Here is a 25169-nt window from a genome sequence, read left to right on the forward strand (position 1 = left end):
CTAAACGAAACTTTAGAAAAATCTAAGCCTTCTCCCGATAAATTAACTAAACAGCAGCGAATTATCCTACAGACTCTCTTAGAGGATAACTTTTTAGTTGATGCCTGGAGGGAGTGTCATGGTAACAAACGAGGATACACTCACCACTCAGTGGCACACAATACCTATGCCAAGCTGGACCACATACTGCTCCTAACTTCTATGGTCCCCCAGCTACTCTATGTACGACACGTTCCCACGCCACTCTCTGACCATGATGCCGTCCTGCTATGCATGGACACCCGAATCCCTGCTACCCGTAAGACCCCCTGGAGACTAAACGAATCGCTTCTCATTGACCCATCCACACGTAACGAAATATTCGAAGCCCTGTCCAACTACTTTGATCACAATGATCCTGACGACACCACCCCCATAAATAACTGGCTAGCCCACAAAGCCTCTATTAGGGGCAAACTAATTCAGATTTCATCTCGCATTAAAAAACAACGCTCTGAAAATTTTGCACGCCTATCATATAAACGTAGAAGATTGACGTTTCTTAATAAATCAGATACATCCAGATATCTATGCAAATTGATAAAAGACACACAACTAGAATTGGATCTTGTACTCTCACGTAAGGTGGAGAAGGCAATGAGATGGACTAAAGCCAAATTCTATCGTTATGCAAATAAAGCAGACACTCTCTTAGCAAACAAGCTACGCCAACAGGAAAAAATTAACCATATTTATAAAATCAGGACCCCAGAGGGCAACATTACAGCTGATCCAGCTAAAATACATGAGATCTTCCACTCATATTACTCCCAGCTTTATACTCCTCCTGTACAGCAAAACCCTGATAAAATAAACGAGTTCTTGGACCATGTCCACCTTCCTATAATTAACTCAGAAGCTTTAGTGTCCCTCAATACCCCTTTTACTGAATTAGAAGTAACTAAAACTATTCAAAAACTCAAACTGCATAAAGCCCCAGGCCCAGATGGCTTCTCGGCATTATATTACAAAAAATGTCTCCCAAACTTAATTACCCCATTAACCAAGGCCCTTAATTCACTACGTAAATTAAATCACATTCCCTCTGAATTTCTGGCCTCTACCATCACTATTATACCTAAACCTCACAAAGATCCCCTTAACCCAAAACATTACCGTCCCATTTCTCTCTTAAACCTACATTATAAGATCTTGACAGCCATGCTAGCAGCCCGATTGAATAAACTTCTCCCTCGTTTAGTCTCCAGGGACCAAGTGGGTTTCATCCCACATAGACAGGCCTCCGATAACTTAAGAAGGAACATTAATATTATTGCACACGCGCAGAGGACCAAAACACCTTTAGTGCTATTGGCCTTTAGTGCTTAGACCTTGAAAAGGCCTTTGACACCGTGACATGGCCATACATGTTTGAGGTCTTCAGGAGATTGGGTGTTCAGGGGAACTTCTTGCATTGGCTTACACTATTATACTCCTCACCCCAAGCTACCTTAAAACTCCCAGGCACCTCATATCAACCCATTAACATCTCTCGGGGCACGAGGCAGGGTTGCCCCCTTTCACCTGCCATCTTTGCGTTAGCTATGGAGCCTCTTGCAGAACACATTAGATTACATCCTGATATCTCAGGATACACTATCCCTCCCCTCACAGCAAAATTGAGTCTGTTCGCAGATGATGTCCTCCTTACCCTCACCAATCCTATGATTTCGATCCCCAATCTCCTGAAGACCTTTCGCTCTTTTGGCATGGTGTCAGGCCTACATCTCAATATTGAAAAATCAGAAATCATGTTTTGCAACTATCCTAAAGATATGGGTAGAATGATGGCCTCAATATTCCGATTTCAATTTCAGCCTCACTATATCCAATATCTAGGCGTTAAATTATGTAATGACGTTTCTCGGATGTATAAATGGAACTACAGACCTCTGGTGCAGGAGCTTATGACCCTCCTATCACAATGGGATTTCCCCCATCTTTCCTGGCTCGGAAGAGTAACAGCTATAAAAATGACGTGGTTACCAAAACGCACATATTTTTTCAGGGTACTACCTATTCAAGTACAAACTCCAGACTTACAAAAGCTACAAACGGCCTTATTTAAATTTATCTGGAGAGATAAGCGCCCTCGTATTTCTAGAAAAGTTATGCACTGGCACAGGAAGGATGGGGGTCTCTCAGTTCCACACCTGAAACGATACTTTCATGCTTCTCAACTAGCATCCCTCCCACTTATTTATGCAGGCCCTCACACACCATTGTGGGTTTCTTTAGAGAACGTCCTTCTATCCCCAATTTCCTGGAAAGGGGCTCTATGGGCAAAAACACCTCTCCCAGCTAATATAGCTACCAACTCTCCCATATCAGCCTTCACCCTGACTATTTGGCGCAGACACCGCTTTAAATGGAACCTACAATCTCAACCTTCCCCACGAACAGAATTTCTCCAAAGTCCAGACTTTTTACCTGGCCAAGACCTGCGGGCTTTTAATTGGTGGCAGTTAAATGGTATAACTACGCTTAGAAGTCTAATGACAAGAGGTAAACTCTATACCTTAAACAAATTTACTGCTGAAAAAAATATGCCATCTTTAGAATACCTCAGGGCCTCTCAAATCTTCCATTATTACAAATGCCTAACATCATCAGCCCAAGACATACAGCAATCCTCTTTTGAGAACATCTGCCTACATGACCCGTTGCGTAAAGGAATCTTGTCATTCTTATATTGTACCTTCAACCAGCCACCCCCTGATTACAAATTCCCATATATGCTAGACTGGGAAAAAGACATGGGCACATCTTTAACAAAAGAACAATGGTCACAATGTTTAGATACCTTATCTAGAGGTAGTCTGCAGACCTCTAATCTAGAATCCTCACTTAGGCTCCTGCATAGATCATATTTAGACCCGGTACGCTTACATAAAATTGATCCAACTCATTCCCCGCAATGCTTTCGAGGCTGCACTGCGATTGGGACTACTTTCCACATATGGTGGACATGTCCCAAGGTCGTATCATTTTGGTCGAAACTGACTAGGAAAATATCAAGCCTTTTTTCTCCCCATGTAGTTAAAAACCCTAAGGTATACCTATTGGGACTAAAGCCCCCAAAATTCACTAATCCACAGCATAGACTTCTACAGTATATTTTTGTAGCAGCCAAAACTTATATAGCATCCCAATGGCTGCAGCCCTTTCTGTCTTTGGCAGTATTGGAACAAAGAATTAACCACATAATGGTGTGTGAGAGACTTAATGCCCTAATTAGAGATACAATGGATCAATTCTCAAATATCTGGGAGCCATGGATAGAGCTTAGAGGGAACCTCAGTCTATCAGCGGTCTTGGAGGCGTAGCTTATCTTTAAACATACACATACTGGAGGCCCAAAACAAAAATTATAGACATGCAATAATGATAACTGTTTGAACCCAGTAGTGCATCCCTGTTTCCACCTATTATGTTATTATTATTCTATAACTAATCCTTATACTTACCCTATGATATCATCCACTATTATTAAGCCTGTTACCTTTAAATGTTACTGAATATACCGTGTTTCTCTGTACTTCTATTTCTCCCAGAAATACTGCTGTTAAACTTTGTTATATGTACCTTACACAGTTTAACTATGTAATGACTGTAATTTTGCACACTTTTTCTTATGCAGTCGCCCCGCCCATGTTGGGTGGTGTCGACTTCCTTTGGCTAACTATGTACCGATTTTATTGATTACATAATAAAGGTTTTTGAAACTAAAAATCTACTCAGCAGAACTGAAAAGGCTTGGTGTTTCTTTAACAGTTTCACAGCATCAGAACTTTGTTTTTCTTATCAAAGCATAATTTTTAGCTGCATTTTTAGCTAAGCTCCACCCATCAAAGTAAACTGCCCGGGCTTTTTTTCCCTGATGCTGTGCAAAGCATGATGGGATTTCCTATGTTGTTATTCACGTTGCCTAGCAACTGGGAGGGGTGAGCAGCACACAGGACAGTTGGAACTGTGTCTCACGCTCCCTGTCACCTCCTTTCAACCAAAAAGATGGCTGCCCTCATGAAATCAAACATTTGCCTGTTCTTTTAAAACAGGGTGGGTAAGAGATTATATTACCTATCTATTTTAAATAACATAACTAATGTAACTTAATGACAGTATGTTTGTTTAGGCTAGTTCCTCTTTAAAGGGTAAAAACCCAGAATCCTGAAATGGCTACTGTGTACAAAATAAGGATGGACAAGCAGTTAAAACTGGTGTTTAGTGTTTTAGGCTTTAAAATACTTCCTGTCAGCTAGATTTATATTTCCTTCCCCCTTACATAATGCCCTGTGCCCCCCCCCCCCCCCCCACCTCCACTAAACCTACAAGTGCAGTCCCCGAAGGTACAGCAGCTCCCTACTTCCATTCCGTGTGCAGCCAACTGCCCTTTCCAAATATAGCATTGAACATGTACAGCAGCAGCCCTCATTCCAAGTGCTTCCTCCTCCTCTTCTACAACTGGCCTCCATTGTGAAGCAGCTGCCATCTCCTGTGCAAATTTCTGTTCAGATTTTTATTCCTTTTGCGGTCACTCTCTTCTATGCGTAGTTACGCCCCCTCCCTCCCAACATAAAGCTCTTCTGTAAACCATTGTCCTGAATGGTACTCACTTGTGCTGATGCAAGACCTCACACCATCCAAGAGCTGGCACCTCTCATCGTTGGCACATGTTTTATTATGGCACACAGTACCTTTGCCTGGGACACAAGTGCATTTCTGGGTACACTTTTCATTTAATACAGATTCATTAGCCTAAGTAGAATATAAAAAAGGAGAATGAATATAAAAATATGCTTAAAGCCAATGGTTACCACTTTAAAAATAAATAAAGTCAGATACTCACCTAAGGAGAGGGAAGGCTCGGTCCTAATGAGCCTTCCCTCTCCTCTCCCGGTGCCCTCGGTGCTGCGCTGGCTCCCCCGTTCGCGTCCGCCGCCGCAGGGACTTCGGAGGTCTTCGGGAGCACTCGGGCTTCCGAAGACGGGCCGCTCCATACTACGCACGCGCGAGTGCGTCAAAGAGAGCACTCGTGCATGCGTACTATGGAGCGGCCCGTCTTCGGGAGCCCGAGTGCTCCCGAAGGCTTCCGAAAGCTCCCTTCAGCTGCGTAAGTGGCAGTATTTGACCGAACTGGTCGAATACTGCCACGGGGGATCCTGCGCAGGACCGGGCATCGGGAGAGGAGAGGGAAGGCTCATTAGGACCGAGCCTTCCCTCTCCTTAGGTGAGTATCTGAGTTTTTGATTTTTTTTTAAGGGGTAAACATTCACTTTAAAAAAAATCATATGTCCACTCTTGAAAGTTTTTTTGTAAGTGGAATTAAAAAAAAAAACTTTTTATTTTATTGGGCACTGTCACTTTATTTATTTATTTTGTTTTACTTTTACAACCATGTCTAACTTTATTGAATGATTGTTGCTAGCTAACAGCAACAATCATTCACAGGACCGGTTACGTGACTGAGCACGCACAGCGGTGGCAGACAGCGGGATTTAATGCAGGACGTCATCTCTACGTCCTAGAACACACAGGGGGACAAATTAGGACATAGAAACTACGTCCTGGAACCTAAAGCAGTTAAAGGACTTTCGAGGCCTGTTTTGTAAAAAAAAAAAAAAAAAAAAAAGTTAGATACCTGTGTCTGTTTGTTAGGCCCGGTTCACACTTGCGGTTTTGCAAAAACCGCACCGGATGTCCGGACCGCACCGGAGCCGGATCGGACCTGAACCGTACGGTTCCTGTCCGGATCCGGTCCGGTTGCATACGGTTTCCGTGCGGTATGAACACGGTTGCGGTCCGGATCCGGATTCTTAAAGAGATAACAACCTGTATAAAAACAAAAAAAAATGTTGGGGTCTGGGAGGTCAGCAGAAGGGGGACCTGTGGAATCAGGCCCTCCGCTGTTTAGCACTCACCTCCACCTCCAACATGCTGCCAACATCTCCAGCTCGTGCTGCTCCACTCCAAAATGGTTGCCCATGTGTCCCCGATACAATATCGCCGCAACAATCCTCATAGGAAGTGGGGTAGAACATCCGGATTTTTTGCCAGTGTGTTGTGCGCTCTCCGGTTCTAATTGGTTTCCATTGGCCGGATGGTGCAGTCCGGCTCCGCCCCGGATACGGCTGCCGGAGGAGCCGGACCAAAAAATAGCGCATGTTGGAACGGACACCGGAGTCCGGATCCGGTCCGGCTCCGGTCCGGACGAAACGGACACATGTGAACCCTGGCATAGACTTACATTGCTATGCCGTGCGTCCGTTTCGTCCGGCCAGCATGCGGTGCGGCTCCGGCGCGGCTATTCCGGATAGCCACCGCTAATGTGAACCGGGCCTAAGGCACGGAGGGCGCCGTTCGCGCCCTCCGTGCCGTTTCGCCGGGTCCCCGCTGATCAACATCCCCCCGAACATCCCCCAACCACCCGGGTCGGGCTCTCCAGCCTTCACAAAGATGGCCGCCGGAGCTGGCTGCGGCTGCGAAGTCCGCATAGCCGCGAGTGCGGCTGCGCAGCTCTAAGGCCAACCCCCCGATCCACGCTACTGTTACGTGGATTGGGGGGTTGGCCTTAGAGCTGCGCAGCCGCACTCGCGGCTATGCGGACTGCGCTGCCGCGGCCAGCCCCGGCGGCCATCTTACGAAGGCTGGAGAGCCCGACCTGGGCCGTGCAGTCGGGGGACGTTCGGGGGGATGTTGAGCAGCGGGGACCCGGCGGAACGGCACAGAGGGCGCGGACGGTGTCCTCCGTGCCTTACAAACAGACACAGGTATCTAACTTTTTTTTTTTTTTTTTTACAAAACAGGCCTCGTAAGTACTTTAAAGAAAATTACTTATTTTTCTCACCTTTAAATATCTTCCATTGTACAGGCAGCCACATTTGTCGATATGAACACACTGATCTCCATCAAATACATAGCCATGGTCACATTGACATCCCTCAAAACAGGTGCCACCGCAGGATATGGGTGTCAGGAGCCCATAGCAGGTCTGCTCACATGATTTGGTGCAAAGACTGTATTGGCTGTTGGCCTGGCAGGTAAGCGCTGCAAGAAATTAAATTGGAAATGTTATGGAGTTTCAGAGGCCTGCTGAAAACTTTTCAAAGACCGAGGCTCTAGGCTCCACTACGGCTCATTCAGACCCGGATTTACATCACAGGAGCCCATAGGCACAGATATCCTGGCAACTTAGGCTTTACCTTCTATGAACCTTCAAACCCCCGACAAACTGCACTGCAAGCATGCTGGCTGGCTCAGCTGTCACTTATACCTTATTTCCCTTGCCCGTCATAGGTTGCTACCGGTGCCCCTTAGTATAAGGTAGCCAGAAGTACCCTCATTATTAAGTAGCTAGAGATGCTCCCAACTGAAGTGAGATCTCATCAGTGGAATGCCAAGAGCAGGGTGAGTAACCTCTCATTTACACTCTGCTCAGGACTCTACTTGGGAAGGTGAGTGAGCCACCTTTCCATCATCAGACGCCTGTAGGCACGCACCTACAGTGCCTTATGGTAAATCCGGGCCCTGGGCTCATTGAAGGTTTTACTCTCTCCTTCAGTGCTGCTTGTGAATTTTTGCCAAAGTCATTTTCACTTTAAAAATGCTATTTTTGATTTTAAGGAAATAATAGCAAAAATACGTTTTGCAATACAGTCATAAAAAATACATTTTTCTTTCCAATGAAAAAAATTGCAAAAAAAAAGTGATAAGTGTTTATTTTTACAATGAAAAAAAAAAAGGTGCGAAAATCCAGCGGGAGGTCTATGCAGAGCAATGTGTGCAGCAAGTGTTTTTCACTTACCTCCTGGGGGATCCCGACGTTGGCCGCCATTCTTCTTCCTCTCCTCCGAAGCTCTGCTTCCCCTTGGTGAGATCGCCGTTTGTTGTGATGCTGACAGCCGGCAATCTCACTATAAGGTTACAGCTCCACACGGAGGAAGGAGGGAGAACTGCAGCGCTGGATCCCAGGGAGGTGAGTAAGTGCTGGGGCTGCTGCAGATCTCCCTGCGGTGTGATTTTTTTTCCAGGTTTTAGGGTCTAAAAGCATGCAAAAAATTGCACCGTCTTTAGACCCTAAAATCCGGAAAGAATCAGACCGCCAAGGGGGTTAAATATTGTTAAAGGAATACTATCAACGCCCAAATGTTCTAAAATGACAATATACAAATAATGTATAAGTAGCTGTTTAAACAATTTTCTACTTTTCATGTTAAATATCAGAGGCAAAAGCTGTAATTTATTGAGGGTAGGATTTAGCTATATTGGGACAAATCAATTGCAGAAGGGGCGTCTGCTTCAATGCACAGCCAGAGTTGCATATTAGACTAAAGAGTATTTTTCTCAGAAAGCAAAAACAGTATGAAAAGCTGTGAGCTTTCTCTCTCTCTCACACACAGAGTTACACACAGGGTTAACTGATCAAGTGTGAGGGGAATTTCCCCTCTCCTCGTGGCTCATTCTGCCATCAGTTTTGTCGTCAGTAAAGTATGAAAGTATGTTGATAACAGTAAACAAAGAGGTTGCCAGTGAAATGTATACACCAGTACTTAGCAGCACTTCTCAAACATTTCCTATATCAACTAAAAAAAAAATATGTAGATCGATATTGTTCCTTTAACATGTAACACCAGGCAAATGGAAAAAAAAACATATTTATGTGGGTCAGATAGGGTAAGTTCCCATTGAATCCATTGTGATCTGAATGCAGCACATACACAGAGTGGTGTCCGCAACACTTGAAAAAAGAAAGTGTGCTAGGGCTCAAAAAAAGATATGACTAATCACAAAGAGAGAGAAAGCCCATATAGCAAGCACCACTTATTGAGGTATATAATCATTTATTAGAACAATATATAGAAAAAATACATGCATCTCTGACATATTGGAGTATTCAAACACATGTACATAAAAACAATTAAAACCGACCATATGGTCGCAAATGGTAACAGCTGCAAACAATCATGTCCATATAAGTGATCAACAAACAATTAGATTGCCACTATGTAAATCACTAAAGAATAGCAATAATATGCTCAAATAGCTACCCCAATGTGCATCAAAATAGAGCACATTCAAGGTTGAACCCGGGTTCAGTAAAGTGCAAGGCATATAAGTGAAAACATACATCCACCAATAAATATATAAGAGAAAACATTCAATGAACAAGAATAAATGCAGAAAAAATAAATATATATATAAATATGAAGGACTGCTATATACACAGTAATCTAGGAGCAGCCTATACCTGGAGTGCACAGTGAGAAAGAGAAGTGCAAAAAATGAAGGAGGATACTTAGCCCAGGAAGACCAGAAGGCAGGACAGTGCAGCTGAAGATGTAGGGGAGTCCCTTCAAGACAGTCCCGCAAGCTCCGCGGGCGTCACCCCGCTTTGGAAGGAGAGGAGAGGGATACCTGTTACTCCACGCCAGATCGGCGTTTAAATAAGGAAAATGGAGAGTGGGCAGAAGCGCCCCAGAGATCACCGCGCGTCAACCGGATATGACGTCACGGAGGAGGAAGTAGAGCGAAATGAATAATAAGGAAGAAGGAGCCACGCTGGAGCGCAAACCGGAAGGTGAGTAGATACAAATCAAGCCAAGACAAGCCTGAAAACCAAGAGAGAACGAGCTACTCAGAGAAAGAGGAATAGCCACCAGAGGGAGCCAGAACCACATCTCATAATAATAGCACAATACATCAATGCATTACCACGCATTAAGCCAGTGAAATACATGCATAATTCATCTTAATAATATTAAATCAACAATACCATATACCCATAAATGGCCTAAAATTGATAGCATCTAGAACAAGGAGGGGGTTCAGATATATATATTACTGGGGTCCCAAAGGGGAGGAGCACAGTCCAAAGTTCTCTAATGTTCATACAGTGACATATTTAAAGGGACAGGCAGTCCAGAAGGGGGGAGAGAAGGACAAGGGGGCCACAAAAGTTCTCTGTAGTCCATATATGTCTCATATTCCTCATTTTCAAAGGATAGGTAATCCGGAAGGAACAGATGGTCCAGAATCAGAGCCATTTATCAAGGTCGATAATCCATAAACACACAAAGCAAGGTCCATCTCATGGTCATAGAGTCCCCAAGATACATGAATGGATAATAATACAACCAAAAATCCTGGGCAATGTCCATAGCGTCCATATCAGATAAACATATTACAGATGTCTATATGAGAATACATAAAAAAGAAAAACCATGATTAGTCATCACTCACAAATACATATAACGCTCATGGGGGTGCACATATATCTGCACTCCCATGCACAGTGTTGAAAGACATTACATATGGTACATATGACCAGGTTCTGCAGAAACCAGACTCCAAAAGGGCTTCCCTATATATATTTATGTTTCTTGTATTATTATTATTAGTGGAACAGAATCCGGGGCCCAAGGCATGAAGGGGGACAAAAACCAACAAATATATAAAATATAATAATACAGATAATAATGAACATAACCTTTAGGCCAAAAATCCCGTCCAATCAATCTCCTCATTGAGTCCTTGTGGGGCCATACTGTTGAGTTGGTAAATCCATCTAGCCTCACGTTTAAGTAAATTGGCCACCAGGTCACCACCCCTTAAGCCTAATCTAATTTGGTCAATACAGCAGGCCTACGAGTCTGTGGTATTGACCAAATTAGATTAGGCTTAAGGGGTGGTGACCTGGTGGCCAATTTACTTAAACGTGAGGCTAGATGGATTTACCAACTCAACAGTATGGCCCCACAAGGACTCAATGAGGAGATTGATTGGACGGGATTTTTGGCCTAAAGGTTATGTTCATTATTATCTGTATTATTATATTTTATATATTTGTTGGTTTTTGTCCCCCTTCATGCCTTGGGCCCCGGATTCTGTTCCACTAATAATAATAATACAAGAAACATAAATATATATAGGGAAGCCCTTTTGGAGTCTGGTTTCTGCAGAACCTGGTCATATGTACCATATGTAATGTCTTTCAACACTGTGCATGGGAGTGCAGATATATGTGCACCCCCATGAGCGTTATATGTATTTGTGAGTGATGACTAATCATGGTTTTTCTTTTTTATGTATTCTCATATAGACATCTGTAATATGTTTATCTGATATGGACGCTATGGACATTGCCCAGGATTTTTGGTTGTATTATTATCCATTCATGTATCTTGGGGACTCTATGACCATGAGATGGACCTTGCTTTGTGTGTTTATGGATTATCGACCTTGATAAATGGCTCTGATTCTGGACCATCTGTTCCTTCCGGATTACCTATCCTTTGAAAATGAGGAATATGAGACATATATGGACTACAGAGAACTTTTGTGGCCCCCTTGTCCTTCTCTCCCCCCTTCTGGACTGCCTGTCCCTTTAAATATGTCACTGTATGAACATTAGAGAACTTTGGACTGTGACCCTCCCCTTTGGGACCCCAGTAATATATATATCTGAACCCCCTCCTTGTTCTAGATGCTATCAATTTTAGGCCATTTATGGGTATATGGTATTGTTGATTTAATATTATTAAGATGAATTATGCATGTATTTCACTGGCTTAATGCGTGGTAATGCATTGATGTATTGTGCTATTATTATGAGATGTGGTTCTGGCTCCCTCTGGTGGCTATTCCTCTTTCTCTGAGTAGCTCGTTCTCTCTTGGTTTTCAGGCTTGTCTTGGCTTGATTTGTATCTACTCACCTTCCGGTTTGCGCTCCAGCGTGGCTCCTTCTTCCTTATTATTCATTTCGCTCTACTTCCTCCTCCGTGACGTCATATCCGGTTGACGCGCGGTGATCTCTGGGGCGCTTCTGCCCACTCTCCATTTTCCTTATTTAAACGCCGATCTGGCGTGGAGTAACAGGTATCCCTCTCCTCTCCTTCCAAAGCGGGGTGACGCCCGCGGAGCTTGCGGGACTGTCTTGAAGGGACTCCCCTACATCTTCAGCTGCACTGTCCTGCCTTCTGGTCTTCCTGGGCTAAGTATCCTCCTTCATTTTTTGCACTTCTCTTTCTCACTGTGCACTCCAGGTATAGGCTGCTCCTAGATTACTGTGTATATAGCAGTCCTTCATATTTATATATATATTTATTTTTTCTGCATTTATTCTTGTTCATTGAATGTTTTCTCTTATATATTTATTGGTGGATGTATGTTTTCACTTATATGCCTTGCACTTTACTGAACCCGGGTTCAACCTTGAATGTGCTCTATTTTGATGCACATTGGGGTAGCTATTTGAGCATATTATTGCTATTCTTTAGTGATTTACATAGTGGCAATCTAATTGTTTGTTGATCACTTATATGGACATGATTGTTTGCAGCTGTTACCATTTGCGACCATATGGTCGGTTTTAATTGTTTTTATGTACATGTGTTTGAATACTCCAATATGTCAGAGATGCATGTATTTTTTCTATATATTGTTCTAATAAATGATTATATACCTCAATAAGTGGTGCTTGCTATATGGGCTTTCTCTCTCTTTGTGATTAGTCATGAATGCAGCACATAACAATGAATTTCAAAATCCACATATGTCACATCCCGTGGTACCTCATCGCATTTCACTTGTTACTCAAGTGTAACGTGGTCGTTTTGTAGTAGTGCATGGCGTGGCTCATGGTATGCATGGCTTGTGCTGTATTGTAACAACAGAATTGTTCATAGCCTTTGAATCTGACCACGTTACACAAAACAGTGCCGGTTATAACACAATGCAACGTGCCAGTCAACGTGTCCTCTCACTTCAGGTTCTCTTTAATGTGCAGGACTTGCAATATTCATTATATTTTTCTTGATCATTGTTGCATTATTGCTCATCACCACCTGTAAGGTCACGTGGACCTCTCCAGCTTTATGAAGTTCTTTATACAGGATTATTATTGCAGTTCTTTATACAGGATTATTATTGCAGTTCTTTATGCAGGAAGCTCCCCAACTTCTAAATGCCTTAGAAATATGAGCTGATCCTTCCTGTCGTGCTAATGTGATCTCAAGTGCTAGCACCCAAACCCAAAGTGAGAGAAGGCGAAAGGATCAGCTTCAAAAGAATTTGTCAAGCCCCATGTCCCAGCTCTGTCTATCAGACAGGGTATCAGGCGCAGCTGTTGCAGTGCTTCTCTCACCTCCTCCGCTGGAGTCCAACAATGTGCGTACTCCTACCACTGCACACTCTTTGCTCTAATGTTCAACATCTTACTCTCCTAACATTGCATGTTATCAGTCGTCATGCAGGAGGAGAATCCTGGCACTGAAGAGAGAGATGTGGGGTGAGAGGAAGTTGCAAAACATTGCACTCCAAAGGAGGAGATGAGAGATGCACTAATACTGGTAAGTCCAATACTCAACATTATAGACTGAGCTGGGGAGCACAGGATGTGTGTGTGGGGGGGTGGGAGGAGTGAAACCTATATGAGGAGGGGGGCGAGCAAATAGACACCAGGGAAGTTTCCACTATTGGGAAGGGGTGTGTTTGCTTTATTGGGGATGAGGACTAAGACAAGGATAGCTGTATTGTGAAGGAAGGGGGGGGGGGTCGGGACTAGGCACCAGGGAAGCTATAGTGGGGAAGAAAGGGGGAAGCACTAAACCACAGTTGAGCTATATTAGGGAGGGAGTGGGGATGCCCTAGGCACAAGGGAAGCTATGTGGGGAAGGAGGGAAGCTAGAGTGAATGTACAGCCCCTATCATGTTCATTAACCAGGCCATTTCAACTTAATCTTGTTTGTTAACCATGGACTACCTTTACCTTACTTGTTTACTTCATTTAATTTCCATGATTATGTTCTATTTGCAGTTTCTTGTTTTCCTGCATTCTGCTTTACTTGCACCCATGGGTGTGGTTCTAAGCTGATGGTATTGAGTTTTCCTGCACTAGACCCCTCCATAAAGACTGTTGACACTAAATCTGCATGCAAGTCATAATCATAAGAACCTCTTTGACCATCTCTAATTTATAACTTACGACAATTGGTACTGCTCCTCCAGTTTCCTATTTTGGCTCCTTTTTCTTGACACAGTGCTGTGTAGGCTTGCATGTTTCCACACAAGGCTTCAAGGCCACCACGCTCCTTACAAACATCAGACACACAGCCGTTGACAAATGGTTCTGGGTTGATCAAGTGATGACAATCTTTGAATGGACCCTGAGGATCTGCAATCATTCCACACTTGGAGGGTGAGTTGGCCAGAGCAGAAGCAGCTTGGTCACACTTTGGACATTGATCACCGGTACATCCTTTGCATTCAGTTCGGTCCTTAGCCACTGTCCAGGACTCAGCAAATAGTTTTACATCACTAACAGTGGTGCCATTTGGAAGGCGGAAGTCATCCTTGGGATTTTTATTGTAATTTCCACAGAGGCCTTCGGTGTACCCAGCGTAGGTGCTTGGTACAATTACCGCAACAAAATATTGCTGATCAAATAGAACGGTGATCCCATATCTGGTCTGAATTATCATGTTATTGCCATTTTGACCCATGGAGAACTCTTGTGTGCGTGATTTGCAGGGAAGGTTATATCTCTCTCCATTGATCTATGCATGGAAGAAAGAAGAAAAATATAACTATTTGATATGCAGTTAATTGATCTAGTTGCATTAGCAAAGCTTATACTCCTAAATAGTGTTGGTGAAATAGCTTGTTCTTGGATTTGACAGCCATTCGTTCGAACAGGTACGATTGTATTGAAGTCAATGGTGCCCACATGTGTGGTTTAAAACTAACCCCCCATCTGGACACCAACATTACTCATAAAGTTTTTTTCATTTTTCATTCATCAAGAGGTTTATGAAAACTACTGAAATGTTTGACATCAAAGTCAGACAACACCCAAGCAGAAAACTCCTGAAGCGGCAATAACAAGGAAAAAAATTGAATTCGCTCCTATTGGAGTTTATTTTTTATTTGTACTATAGATGACTTTAACAGAATCACTGATAGTCCCAGGGGCAGGAAGCAAAGGAACATAACAAAAACCGGTAGGCATTCTAATAGTTTCCAATTCTATTAGTTGATATCTTTGTTCCTGAGAAACAGACTTACCCACTTCCTGTAAACACAGGAAGTTATGGGAATATTCCAAGGTGGGGGACCAGAAAATAAATACCTAAAAGTGGTCATAATCTCTTTTCAACCAATGTAAAACTAATATCATTTTTTTCCACTTCAATTGACGTTTATGTGACCACATTTTTAGAACAATAACAAAATTCTATTCTTGCATATTTTGGCCTTCAGCCACAGAATTGTTAGGGAGTGCCAGACCTCTGTCCCAAACCGTTACAGAGATAAAACTCACTTCCAGAGGCAAGTAGAACCCCATTGCATTAATTGGCTCCCAGCTCCTCTTATCCTGGGCAGGCTGCTCCTCTTCATGTCATTATATGCCTGCATCTGGTATGACCAACTGTATGAAGAACTATTAACATTCATTTAGCTAACAATACTCTTGAAGTGCAGAGACATTGTCATAAAGAAGTGCCCTCAATGGATTCTTATGGTTTTCTGGCCTCCATGGTGTAAGGATGGGTGAATGTCTATTTTTTGAAAATAGTACTACTACTTTGACTTCTAAATCTTCTCCTTCTCTTTTTATACCTGTGTCTTACATGGCCTACCTGTTAGAATGCAAATGCTCCCTTTGACATAAAAAAAGAAAAACCCCAAAAACATAACACAAATTTGGAGGATATGATTATACATGTAATTCTCTGATTAAACATCTGATTCCCCCAGAGGATCTTCCAACCCTAGTTCATGCCTTCATCACATCACGGCTGGACTACTGCAATGCCCTTTATGCTGGCCTCCCCAAAAAGGATCTATCGCTTGCCATTGGCAACTTAGGCCCATATGCAATTACATTTTTTTTCTCCTGAATTTTCTCCTCGGTGATTATTTGTGATTATTTGTCCTCTTCTCCTTACAATCATTTTTATGACTTTGCAATTGAAAAAGTAACAACAAGTTTATGGAAAAGTACTATTAAAATGATCATGAGTATTTTTTTTTTTTACTGGTTGCTTAACGAAGGAACTCCAGCCTAAACAAACATACTGTCATTAAGTTACATTAGTTATGTTAATTAGAATAGATAGGTAATATAATCTCTTACCCACACTGTTTTAAAAGAACAGGCAAATGTTTGTGATTCATGGGGGCTGCCATCTTTGTCATGGGGGCAGCCATCTTTTTGGTTGAAAGGAGGTGACAAGGAGCAGGAGACACAGTTCCAACTGTCCTGTGTCCTGATCACCCCTCCCAGCTGCACACGCTAGGCTTCAAATGTCAAATTCAAAATGTCAAAAAAAAACAAAAAACAGCAGAACGAGAACAACAAAATCAGAAATCCCATCATGCTTTGCATAGCATCAAGGGGAAATAGCCCGGGGCAGTTTTCTTCTGTGCAGCTAAAAATGAGGCTTGGGTTAGAAAAACAAAGTTCTGATGCTGTGAAACTGTTAAAGAAACACCAAGCCTTTTCAGTGCTGCTGAGTACATTTTTAGTCTGGAGGTTCACTTTAAAAGTAATTTTACTGACAAGATGGGAAAATATCATCTATGAGAAAACTCAGGAGAAACCGCTAATTGCACATGGGCCAAAATGTAAAGACGACTGGCTAGATAGTGATAAGTTGCTAAAACTGTTCTAAGGGGATTGCTTAGAACATGGCACCAAATTTTAGCAAGGGGAATCTGAATTTCAGGCTGCATATAACACCTTCCCCTATTCCAGACTAAATTCCACTCTGAAAAAACTAATTTCCGTCAATCATCCCTGTCGCTACCATGTGCCTACTGGCCATTACCTAAAAATGTCTTTAAAGTGAACCCGAGTTGAGAGTGATATGGAGGCTGACATATGTATTTCCTTTTAATCAATACCAGTTGCCTGGCAGCCATGCTGATCCTTTGCCTTTAATACTTTCAGCCATAGACCCTGAACAAGCATGCAGCAGAACAGATGTTTCTGACAATATTGTCAGAACTGACAAGATTAGCTGCATGCTTGTTTCTAGTGTCAGAATCAGACACTACTGCAGCCAAGTAGATCAGTTGGGCTGCCAGGCAACTGGTATTGCAGGAAACGAATATGGCATGCTTGTTTCTGGTGTGATTCAGACACTACTACAGCCAAATAGATCAGCAGTGCTGCCAGGCAACTGGTATTGTTTAAAATGAAATAAATATGGCAGCCTCCATATCATTTGGGTTCGGGTATATTGATAGTGAAATTATTACCCATCACACAACTTACACTCTCTAAACTGATGGAAATGCATTTGGCCTTAAAATATTCCTTTTTCACCAATTAATAGCGATGAGCATAAATTTCGCATAATCCTACTTTCAAATCGCAATTCGCAATTAATATGCAAAACTGTGACATGAAATTTCGGGAAAAAATCAAACAATTTCATTAGTAAATATACTCCTGAACCGTACTTTTGCTATTTTGCATAATTTTCATGTCATTTCTTGCAAATTTAAGAAATCGGTTAATAGCAAAGCCTCCGTACATGATATACCGTGTTTCCCCGAAAATAAGACAGTGTCTTATATTTATTTTTGCACCAAAAGATGTGCTAGGGCTTATTTTCAGGGGATGTCTTCTATTTCTATGAACACACAAGTTCCTGTGCTGTGTGTCCTCCTGCCTTCCCCACTGTGCCGCCTCTTCCTCTGCTGGATCCATTTCTTGTGTGCAGTGTCCCCCTTGTACCTTTAGTGTCTTCCTGGTGTCCCCCTTGTGCCTTTAGTGTCTTCCTGGTGTCCTCCTCTGTACCTGTGTTCTCTATCCCCTGTCCTCCTGCATCCCCCTTATACCTTTTATTGGGCCAATCACTGCACTCGCTGAGTAGCAGCAAGTGCAGTGATTGGCCCAATGATGGAGCCATCGTCCTGCCCGTGTGACCATTGGCTCCAGTAGAAACACAAATTGCCATACTTTTACCTCTTACTGCCACTAGGGCTTACTTTCAGGGTAGGGCTTATATTTCGTGCATGCTCAAAATTTCTGCTAGGGCTTTCTTTCAGGGGATGTCTTAGTTTCAGGGAAAGAGGGTAGTCACCACAATTGGTACGTGTGTTATGGGGAATAGTGGGAACAAGCTAAAGTAAAAATAAACAACAAAAAGAGAGAAATTTATTTTACAAATGCAATGAAGAAATGTTTTTTTAAACTGTCCCTTTTGTGAGTTAAAAGATTTTTTCTTTGCATCTGTAAAATCGATTTTCTCAAAACTACAAGGTCTTTTAAAAAAAAAAATGTGTTTTACTTGTTCCCATTATTTCTCTCAACATACGTATCAGTTTTGATGACAATAGCATGTATGGGGTCTTTTCTGTTATCTGCTCTGCAGTACTGATACACATTTATAGAAACATTTTAGTGAGAGAGAAATTTCACTTTAAACAGATAAGGAATCTTAAAGGATAACTGAAGTGAGAAGTATATGGAGGCTGCCATATTCGTTTCCTGCAATACCAGTTGCCTGGCAGCCCAACTGATCTACTTGGCTGCAGTAGTGTCTGAATCTGACACTAGAAACAAGCATGCAGCTAATCTTGTCAGATCTGACAATAATGTCAGAAACACCTGATCTGCTGCATGCTTGTTCAGGGTCTATGGCTGAAAGTATTAGAGGCAGAGGATCAGCAGGGCAGCCAGGCAACTAGTATTCCTTAAAAGAAAATAAATATTGCAGCTTCCATATCCCTTTCGCTTCAGTTGTCCTTTAAAGATAAACTGAAGTGAAAACAAAAATTATGATATAATGATTTGTATGTGTAGCACAGCTAAGAAATAAAACATTAGGAGCAGAGTTATATAAGTCTAATATTGTTTCCAGTGCAGGAAGAGTTAAGAAACTCCAGTTGTTATCTTTGAAAAAAAGCCATTGAGCTCAACAACTTTCAAAGTTGCAGAGAGCTCTGTCTTCTGAAGCTTATCTCAACTGTCAGTCACTGTATTTTCTTTTTCTCTCCAGAGGACAGGTGAATAGTTCACAAGACTGCTCTCTAAATACATTTAGAAAGCTGAGTAGTATGTAAACTGCAAATATTAGAAAATGATGCAATGTTATAAAAACCACTAACTGTGTAACGATCGGTGAAGCACAGAGAGGATCTGATTACCGGTGATCTGCAGTATCACTGGAAATACAGAAGTATACCAGATTATAAGTGATCTGCAGTATCACTGATAATCCGATATACCAGCTAACCTCTGTTCACCTGAGTAGAGTGTAGTGTTTGGTGTAACAGTAACACTTCAAGGACTAGGCCTCAGTGCAGCAAGGAGTACTGCACAGATTCCTTCCGCAGACCTGAGCTCTCCAAGACGGGAGGAGTCAGACTGACAGTAGGAAGGATTGTCTGAAAGTAACCCTCAGGACGAAGGGTCGCTAACATAGCGAGGAACCGCCTCTAATGGTAAGGTCGGTTCTCGAGGTCAGACAAGCCAGGTCGTACACACACGGACAGATACAGTACAAGATCAGAAGACAAAGGCGGAGTCTAAGTACAGGCAGGGTTCGGCAACGGGGTATCAGATATATCGAGGTACAGAATCAGGAGGCTGAGGCGGAGTCAAGGAACGAGCCGGGGTTCGGCAACAGAGTATCAGAAATATTGAGGTACAAGATCAGAGTTCAGGAGGATAGTCAAGGCAGGCAAAGGTCATAACAGATAATCACAATCAAACTAGTACTTTAGCTATCAACAGAATCTAGCTAAGTGTAGGATTACAGCTCCAGCTGGTCCCGGCACACTTATGGATCTGACTACGGATCTGGGTGCTCCCACATATGTGATCGCACGCCAGACAAAGAGCAAGTGAACAGCCAGTGGTATATATACACAAGGACCTTTCCAGGACCTCCCTAATTGCTGGACCAATGAGAGTGGTGGAAAATGTCAGCTGACCCGCCTGGTCAGCTGACTCCCTTCTGGCTGTTATTTAAGTTCTGCCTCTGTGCGCGCGTGTCACTCTGAGTCTAGGTGGACTATCAGTCCCAGCCACACCTGTACTGTCTTGCAATGTATCCAGTTCCAATGCGGATTCCGCCGCTCCCAATGCGGATTCCGCTGCTCTGCCTATGCGGCATGCGGCGGTTTTTCCGCATTGTGACGCCATGCTGGACGTGGAAACAGCCGCCCCACCTTGAGAGACGGTGGCTTTTCCGCGTTTCTTCACAGTACCCCCCTCCCGAGGAGTGGACTCCGGACAACTCCTACCAGGTTTCTCGGGATGTAAGGCGTGAAATTCCCTCCTTAATTCGTCCGTATGCATGCGACTCCCCGGTACCCATTGTCTCTCCTCAATGCCGTACCCTTTCCAATGTACGAGATATTGTACTGAGTTGTGTACAACGCGTGAATCTAAAATTTTTTCTACCTCGTACTCAGGCTGGTCATCCACCAACACAGGAGGAGGAGGAGTGGGACCCACATGGACTGCTGGCTTAAGCAGGGATACGTGGAAGGATCTTACCCCATGCATGCTGGCGGGAAGATCAACGGCGTAAGTGACGTTGTTGATCCTTCTGGCTATCGGGAAAGGCCCGACAAACCTGAGAGTCTGGGACCCAACTTGTCTGAAGGCTGCTTCAGGGCCAAGTGACGTGTGGATACCCAAACCAAGTCTCCTGGTTGGAATCTCCACTCCAAAGACCGTTTCTTGTCAGCTTGACCCTTCTGACTCAAACGCCTTTTCCAAACTGTCTCTCACCATCCGCCAAATGTCTTTAAAAGACCTTTGCCACGCCTCCAGAGCTGGAAACGGAGTGGAGGCCACTGGTAACGGTGAAAATTTGGGCAATCTTCCAGACACAACCTGGAACGGAGAAAATCCAGTGGAAGAACTTCTCAAATTGTTTTGTGCAAATTCTGCAAAGGGCAGAAATTTGACCCAGTCATTCTGCGCCTCTGCAACGTAGCATCTCAAGAACTGCTCTAATGACTGGTTGACCCTCTCCGTCTGACCGTTGGTCTGTGGGTGGTAGCCTGATGAAAACGACAGCTTCATGCCCATTTGATGACAGAATGCCCTCCAGAATTTAGATACGAATTGGACTCCCCGATCGGACACTATGTTTTCCGGAATGCCGTGCAGCTGGAACACGTGTTTGATAAACAAGTCGGCCAATTCCTGGGCCGAGGGGAGTCCTTTCAAGGGCACAAAATGGGCCATCTTGCTGAAGCGGTCGACTACCACCCAAATGACCGACATGCCCTCTGATCTGGGAAGCTCACCCACAAAATCCATGGACAAGTGGGTCCATGGTTCACTCGCGGTGGGTAAAGGCTGCAACGTCCCTACAGGTGCCAGCCGGGAGGGTTTGCTTTTAGCACATACCGCACAATCCTTAACAAATTCTTTGCAGTCGGCTGCCAGAGACGGCCACCAAGCACATCTGGCCACAAGATGCTGCGTTCTAGATGCCCCAGGATGTCCCGCATTCTTGTGTGAATGGAATATCTGTAGCACCCGAAGACGGAATGGCAGAGGCACAAATAAAACCCCCTCAGGCTTCCCCTCAGGGACATCCTGCTGAAAAGGACTCAAGGTCTCTGTCCAGTCTTCCCAAGTCTCTGTTATGGCCAGCACCAAATTTTGTGGGACAATGGTTTCTGGGGCAGAAGGCTGTGCTGTCTCCAACTCAAAGCATCTGGACAGAGCATCTGCCTTAATGTTCTTGCTACCCGGGGTATACGTAATTACGAACCTGAACCTCGAAAAAAACAAAGACCATCGAGCCTGACGGGGACTTAATCTCTTAGCCCCCTCGATGTATTCTAGATTCTTGTGATCAGTGTATACAGTAATTGTATGTTCTGCTCCTTCCAGCCAGTGACGCCACTTCTCAAAAGCAAGTTTTATGGCTAAGAGCTCTCTGTTGCCTATATCGTAGTTTCTCTCTGCCGGAGAGAACCTACGAGAGAAATACACACAAGGGTGTAGCCTTCCCTGCAACCCTGACCGCTGAGACAGCACAGCCCCTACCCCAACCTCCGAGGCGTCTACCTCAACAATAAAAGGATAAGAGGTGACTACATGTCTCAGGATGGGTGCGGAACAAAACAAATCTTTTAAAGTGGAGAAAGCACTTAATGCATCAGGAGACCAGTGGGTGGTATCTGCCCCTTTTTTCGTAAGATAGGTGAGGGGTGCGATAACCGTGGAATACCCCTTTATGAACCTTCTATAATAATTCGCAAAGCCTAAAAACCACTGTAAAGACTTCAACCCAACTGGCTGAGGCCATTCCAAAACAGCGGAGACTTTGGCGGGGTCCATAGACAGGCCCGTGGTGGAAATTATGTACCTCAGAAAGGCGACAGATGTGACTTCAAAAATACACTTCTCAATTTTAGCGTAAAGTGAGTTTTGTCTTAATTTGTTGAGTACAAATTTCACATGCATTCTGTGCTCAGAGAGGTTGTTGGAGAAAACAAGTATATCGTCTAGATAGACCAGAACAAATCTCCCCAACACCTCTCTGAAGACCTCGTTAATGAGTTCCTGGAAAACGGCCGGGGCATTACATAACCCAAAGGGCATCACCAGGTACTCGTAATGCCCGTCTGGCGTGTTAAAGGTCGTTTTCCACTCATCGCCCTCTTATGCGCACCAGGTTGTACGTGCCCCGCAAATCCAGCTTTGAGAAGATCTTAGCATCAGTGATCTGCGTAAAAAATCGTCTATCAGGGGTAACGGATAGCGATTCTTTACCGTGATCTTATTTAGTCCCCGGTAATCAATACAGGGCCGCAGGCTCCCATCTTTCTTTTTAACGAAAAAGAAACCTGCTCCAGCAGGCGATCGGGACGGCCGGATGAAGCCTTTGGCCAAATTCTCACGGATATATTCTTGCATAGCCAATTTTTCTGGCCCAGATAAATTGTACAAATGACCCCGAGGGGGCATACAACCTGAACGGATATCAATGGGGCAATCAAAAGAGTGATGTGGGGGTAATTTGTCTGCAGCCTTGGGACAGAACACATCAGAATATTCCACATATTGCTCAGGTACCCCCTGTACATGAACCCTGGTTTGGCCCAATGTCACCTTCCCTAAACATCGCTGAAAGCAGTTTGCTGACCAAGAAATTAGTTGGCCGGTGGCCCAATCAATGTGTGGAGAATGAAGGTGCAACCATGGCATGCCGAGTATAATGGTGGAGGTGGTCATGTGCAACACAAAGAACTGTAACTTCTCCCAGTGCAGTACCCCTATGGTGACCCCCACCTCTGGTGTCTGAGACAGTGGGTGATTCCCTTGCAGAGGAGAGTCATCCACTGCCGTAACCTGGATGGGTGGTTGTACTGGTGTGAGCGGAATACACAATCTCTTAGCAAACTCAAAATCCATAAAATTTGCCGCGGAGCCTGAATCGATAAAGGCTTCCGTGACCTCAGTCTTATCTTCCCACGTAACGGTACAGTGAAGAAGCAATCGTCTTTCTTTTAGGGGTAAAAGTCGGACGCCCAGGGTGTTACCCCCTACCACTCCTAAGCGGTAGCGTTTCCCCGGCTTATTGGGGCAGTTCTGTACTATATGCCCCCCTTCAGCGCAGTACAGACACAGCTGTTCGGTTATTCCCCGTCTTCGCTCTACCTGGGTTAATTTTGACCGAGAAATCTGTATCGGCTCAGAAGGAGGCGAGACGGGAGAAGGTGAAATAGTAGGAGGTGGAGTCACTGGGACCGTGGTGTAGGATACCCCTCTGAGACAGGAACTACCCCTGGTCTGTTTTTGGTAGTGCAGCCTGCGGTCGATTCGGATGGCCGCTGAGATGGCCTCATCGACTGTTCTGGGCTCGGGCTGGCTTAACATCAAATCAGAGACCTCATCGGACAGCCCTGACAAGAAACAATCTAATAGGGCATAAGTGTCCCACCTGGCCGTAACTGACCACCTCCTAAACTCGGCTGCGTAATCTTCGACCGGACCTTCGCCTTGATGCAAAAGCTTGAGCTTCCACTCAGAAGTCGAGGCAAGGTCCGAATCGTCGTAAATTACTGCCATAGCTTTAAAGAATTCCTCTACAGAGGTAAGAGCTTTGTCTCCGGCAGGCAGGCTATACGCCCAAGACTGGGAGTCGCCGGACAACAAAGTTTTAATAAACGTGACCCAGTACCCGAAGATTGGGGTCTCAACTCAAAATAGGACAACACCCTACTCCTAAAATTCCGGAAGTCAGATCTGTGACCGGAAAAACTTTCAGATACAGGCATACGTATATCAGAGCTAAAAGGGGATCGCACATAATCCACTGATGTCTGGAGGGTTTGTACAGACCCTGATAGGGCATCAATAAGTGTTATGTGGGTGCCCAGTACTTGATTGATGTTGTCCACCGAAGCGGCAAGTACACCCAGACAATCAGTGTTTGCGTCCATTTTGTATTTTGGTCTGGCATTCTGTAACGATCGGTGAAGCACAGAGAGGATCTGATTACCGGTGATCTGCAGTATCACTGGGAATACAGATATATACCAGATTATAAGTGATCTGCAGCATCACCGATAATCCGATATACTAGCTAACCTCTGTTCACCTGAGTAGAGTGTAGTGTTTGGTGTAACAGTAACACTTCAAGGACTAGGCCTCAGTGCAGCAAGGAGTACTGCACAGATTCCTTCCGCAGACCTGAGCTCTCCAAGATGGGAGGAGTCAGACTGACAGTAGGAAGGATTGTCTGAAAGTAACCCTCAGGACGAAGGGTCGCTAACATAGCGAGGAACCGCCTCTAATGGTAAGGTCGGTTCTCGAGGTCAGACAAGCCAGGTCGTACACACACGGACAGATACAGTACAAGATCAGAAGACAAAGGCGGAGTCTAAGTACAAGCAGGGTTCGGCAACGGGGTATCAGATATATCGAGGTACAGAATCAGGAGGCTGAGGCGGAGTCTAGGAACGAGCCGGGGTTCGGCAACAGAGTATCAGAAATATCGAGGTACAAGATCAGAGTTCAGGAGGATAGTCAAGGCAGGCAAAGGTCATAACAGATAATCACAATCAAACTAGTACTTTAGCTATCAACAGAATCTAGCTAAGTGTAGGATTACAGCTCCAGCTGGTCCCGGCACACTTATGGATCT

The 25169-nt window shown here is 44.1% G+C and overlaps 1 protein-coding gene across 1 annotated transcript in view; it reads right to left on the minus strand.

Moving 5' to 3' along the window:
- LOC137521916 (IgGFc-binding protein-like) overlaps positions 1 to 25169 on the minus strand; it is a 237839-nt gene that overhangs the window by 73632 nt on the left and 139038 nt on the right. The window contains exons 34-36 of the mRNA XM_068241793.1: positions 14021 to 14591; positions 6887 to 7086; positions 4656 to 4797 (exon numbers count right to left, since the gene is read on the minus strand). Of these exons, the coding sequence (XP_068097894.1) occupies positions 4656 to 4797; positions 6887 to 7086; positions 14021 to 14591 (913 nt within the window). The remainder of the gene's footprint in view (positions 1 to 4655; positions 4798 to 6886; positions 7087 to 14020; positions 14592 to 25169) is intronic.

This window comes from Hyperolius riggenbachi, chromosome 6 (assembly GCF_040937935.1).
Source record: "Hyperolius riggenbachi isolate aHypRig1 chromosome 6, aHypRig1.pri, whole genome shotgun sequence".
Taxonomy (NCBI): Eukaryota; Metazoa; Chordata; class Amphibia; order Anura; family Hyperoliidae; genus Hyperolius; species Hyperolius riggenbachi.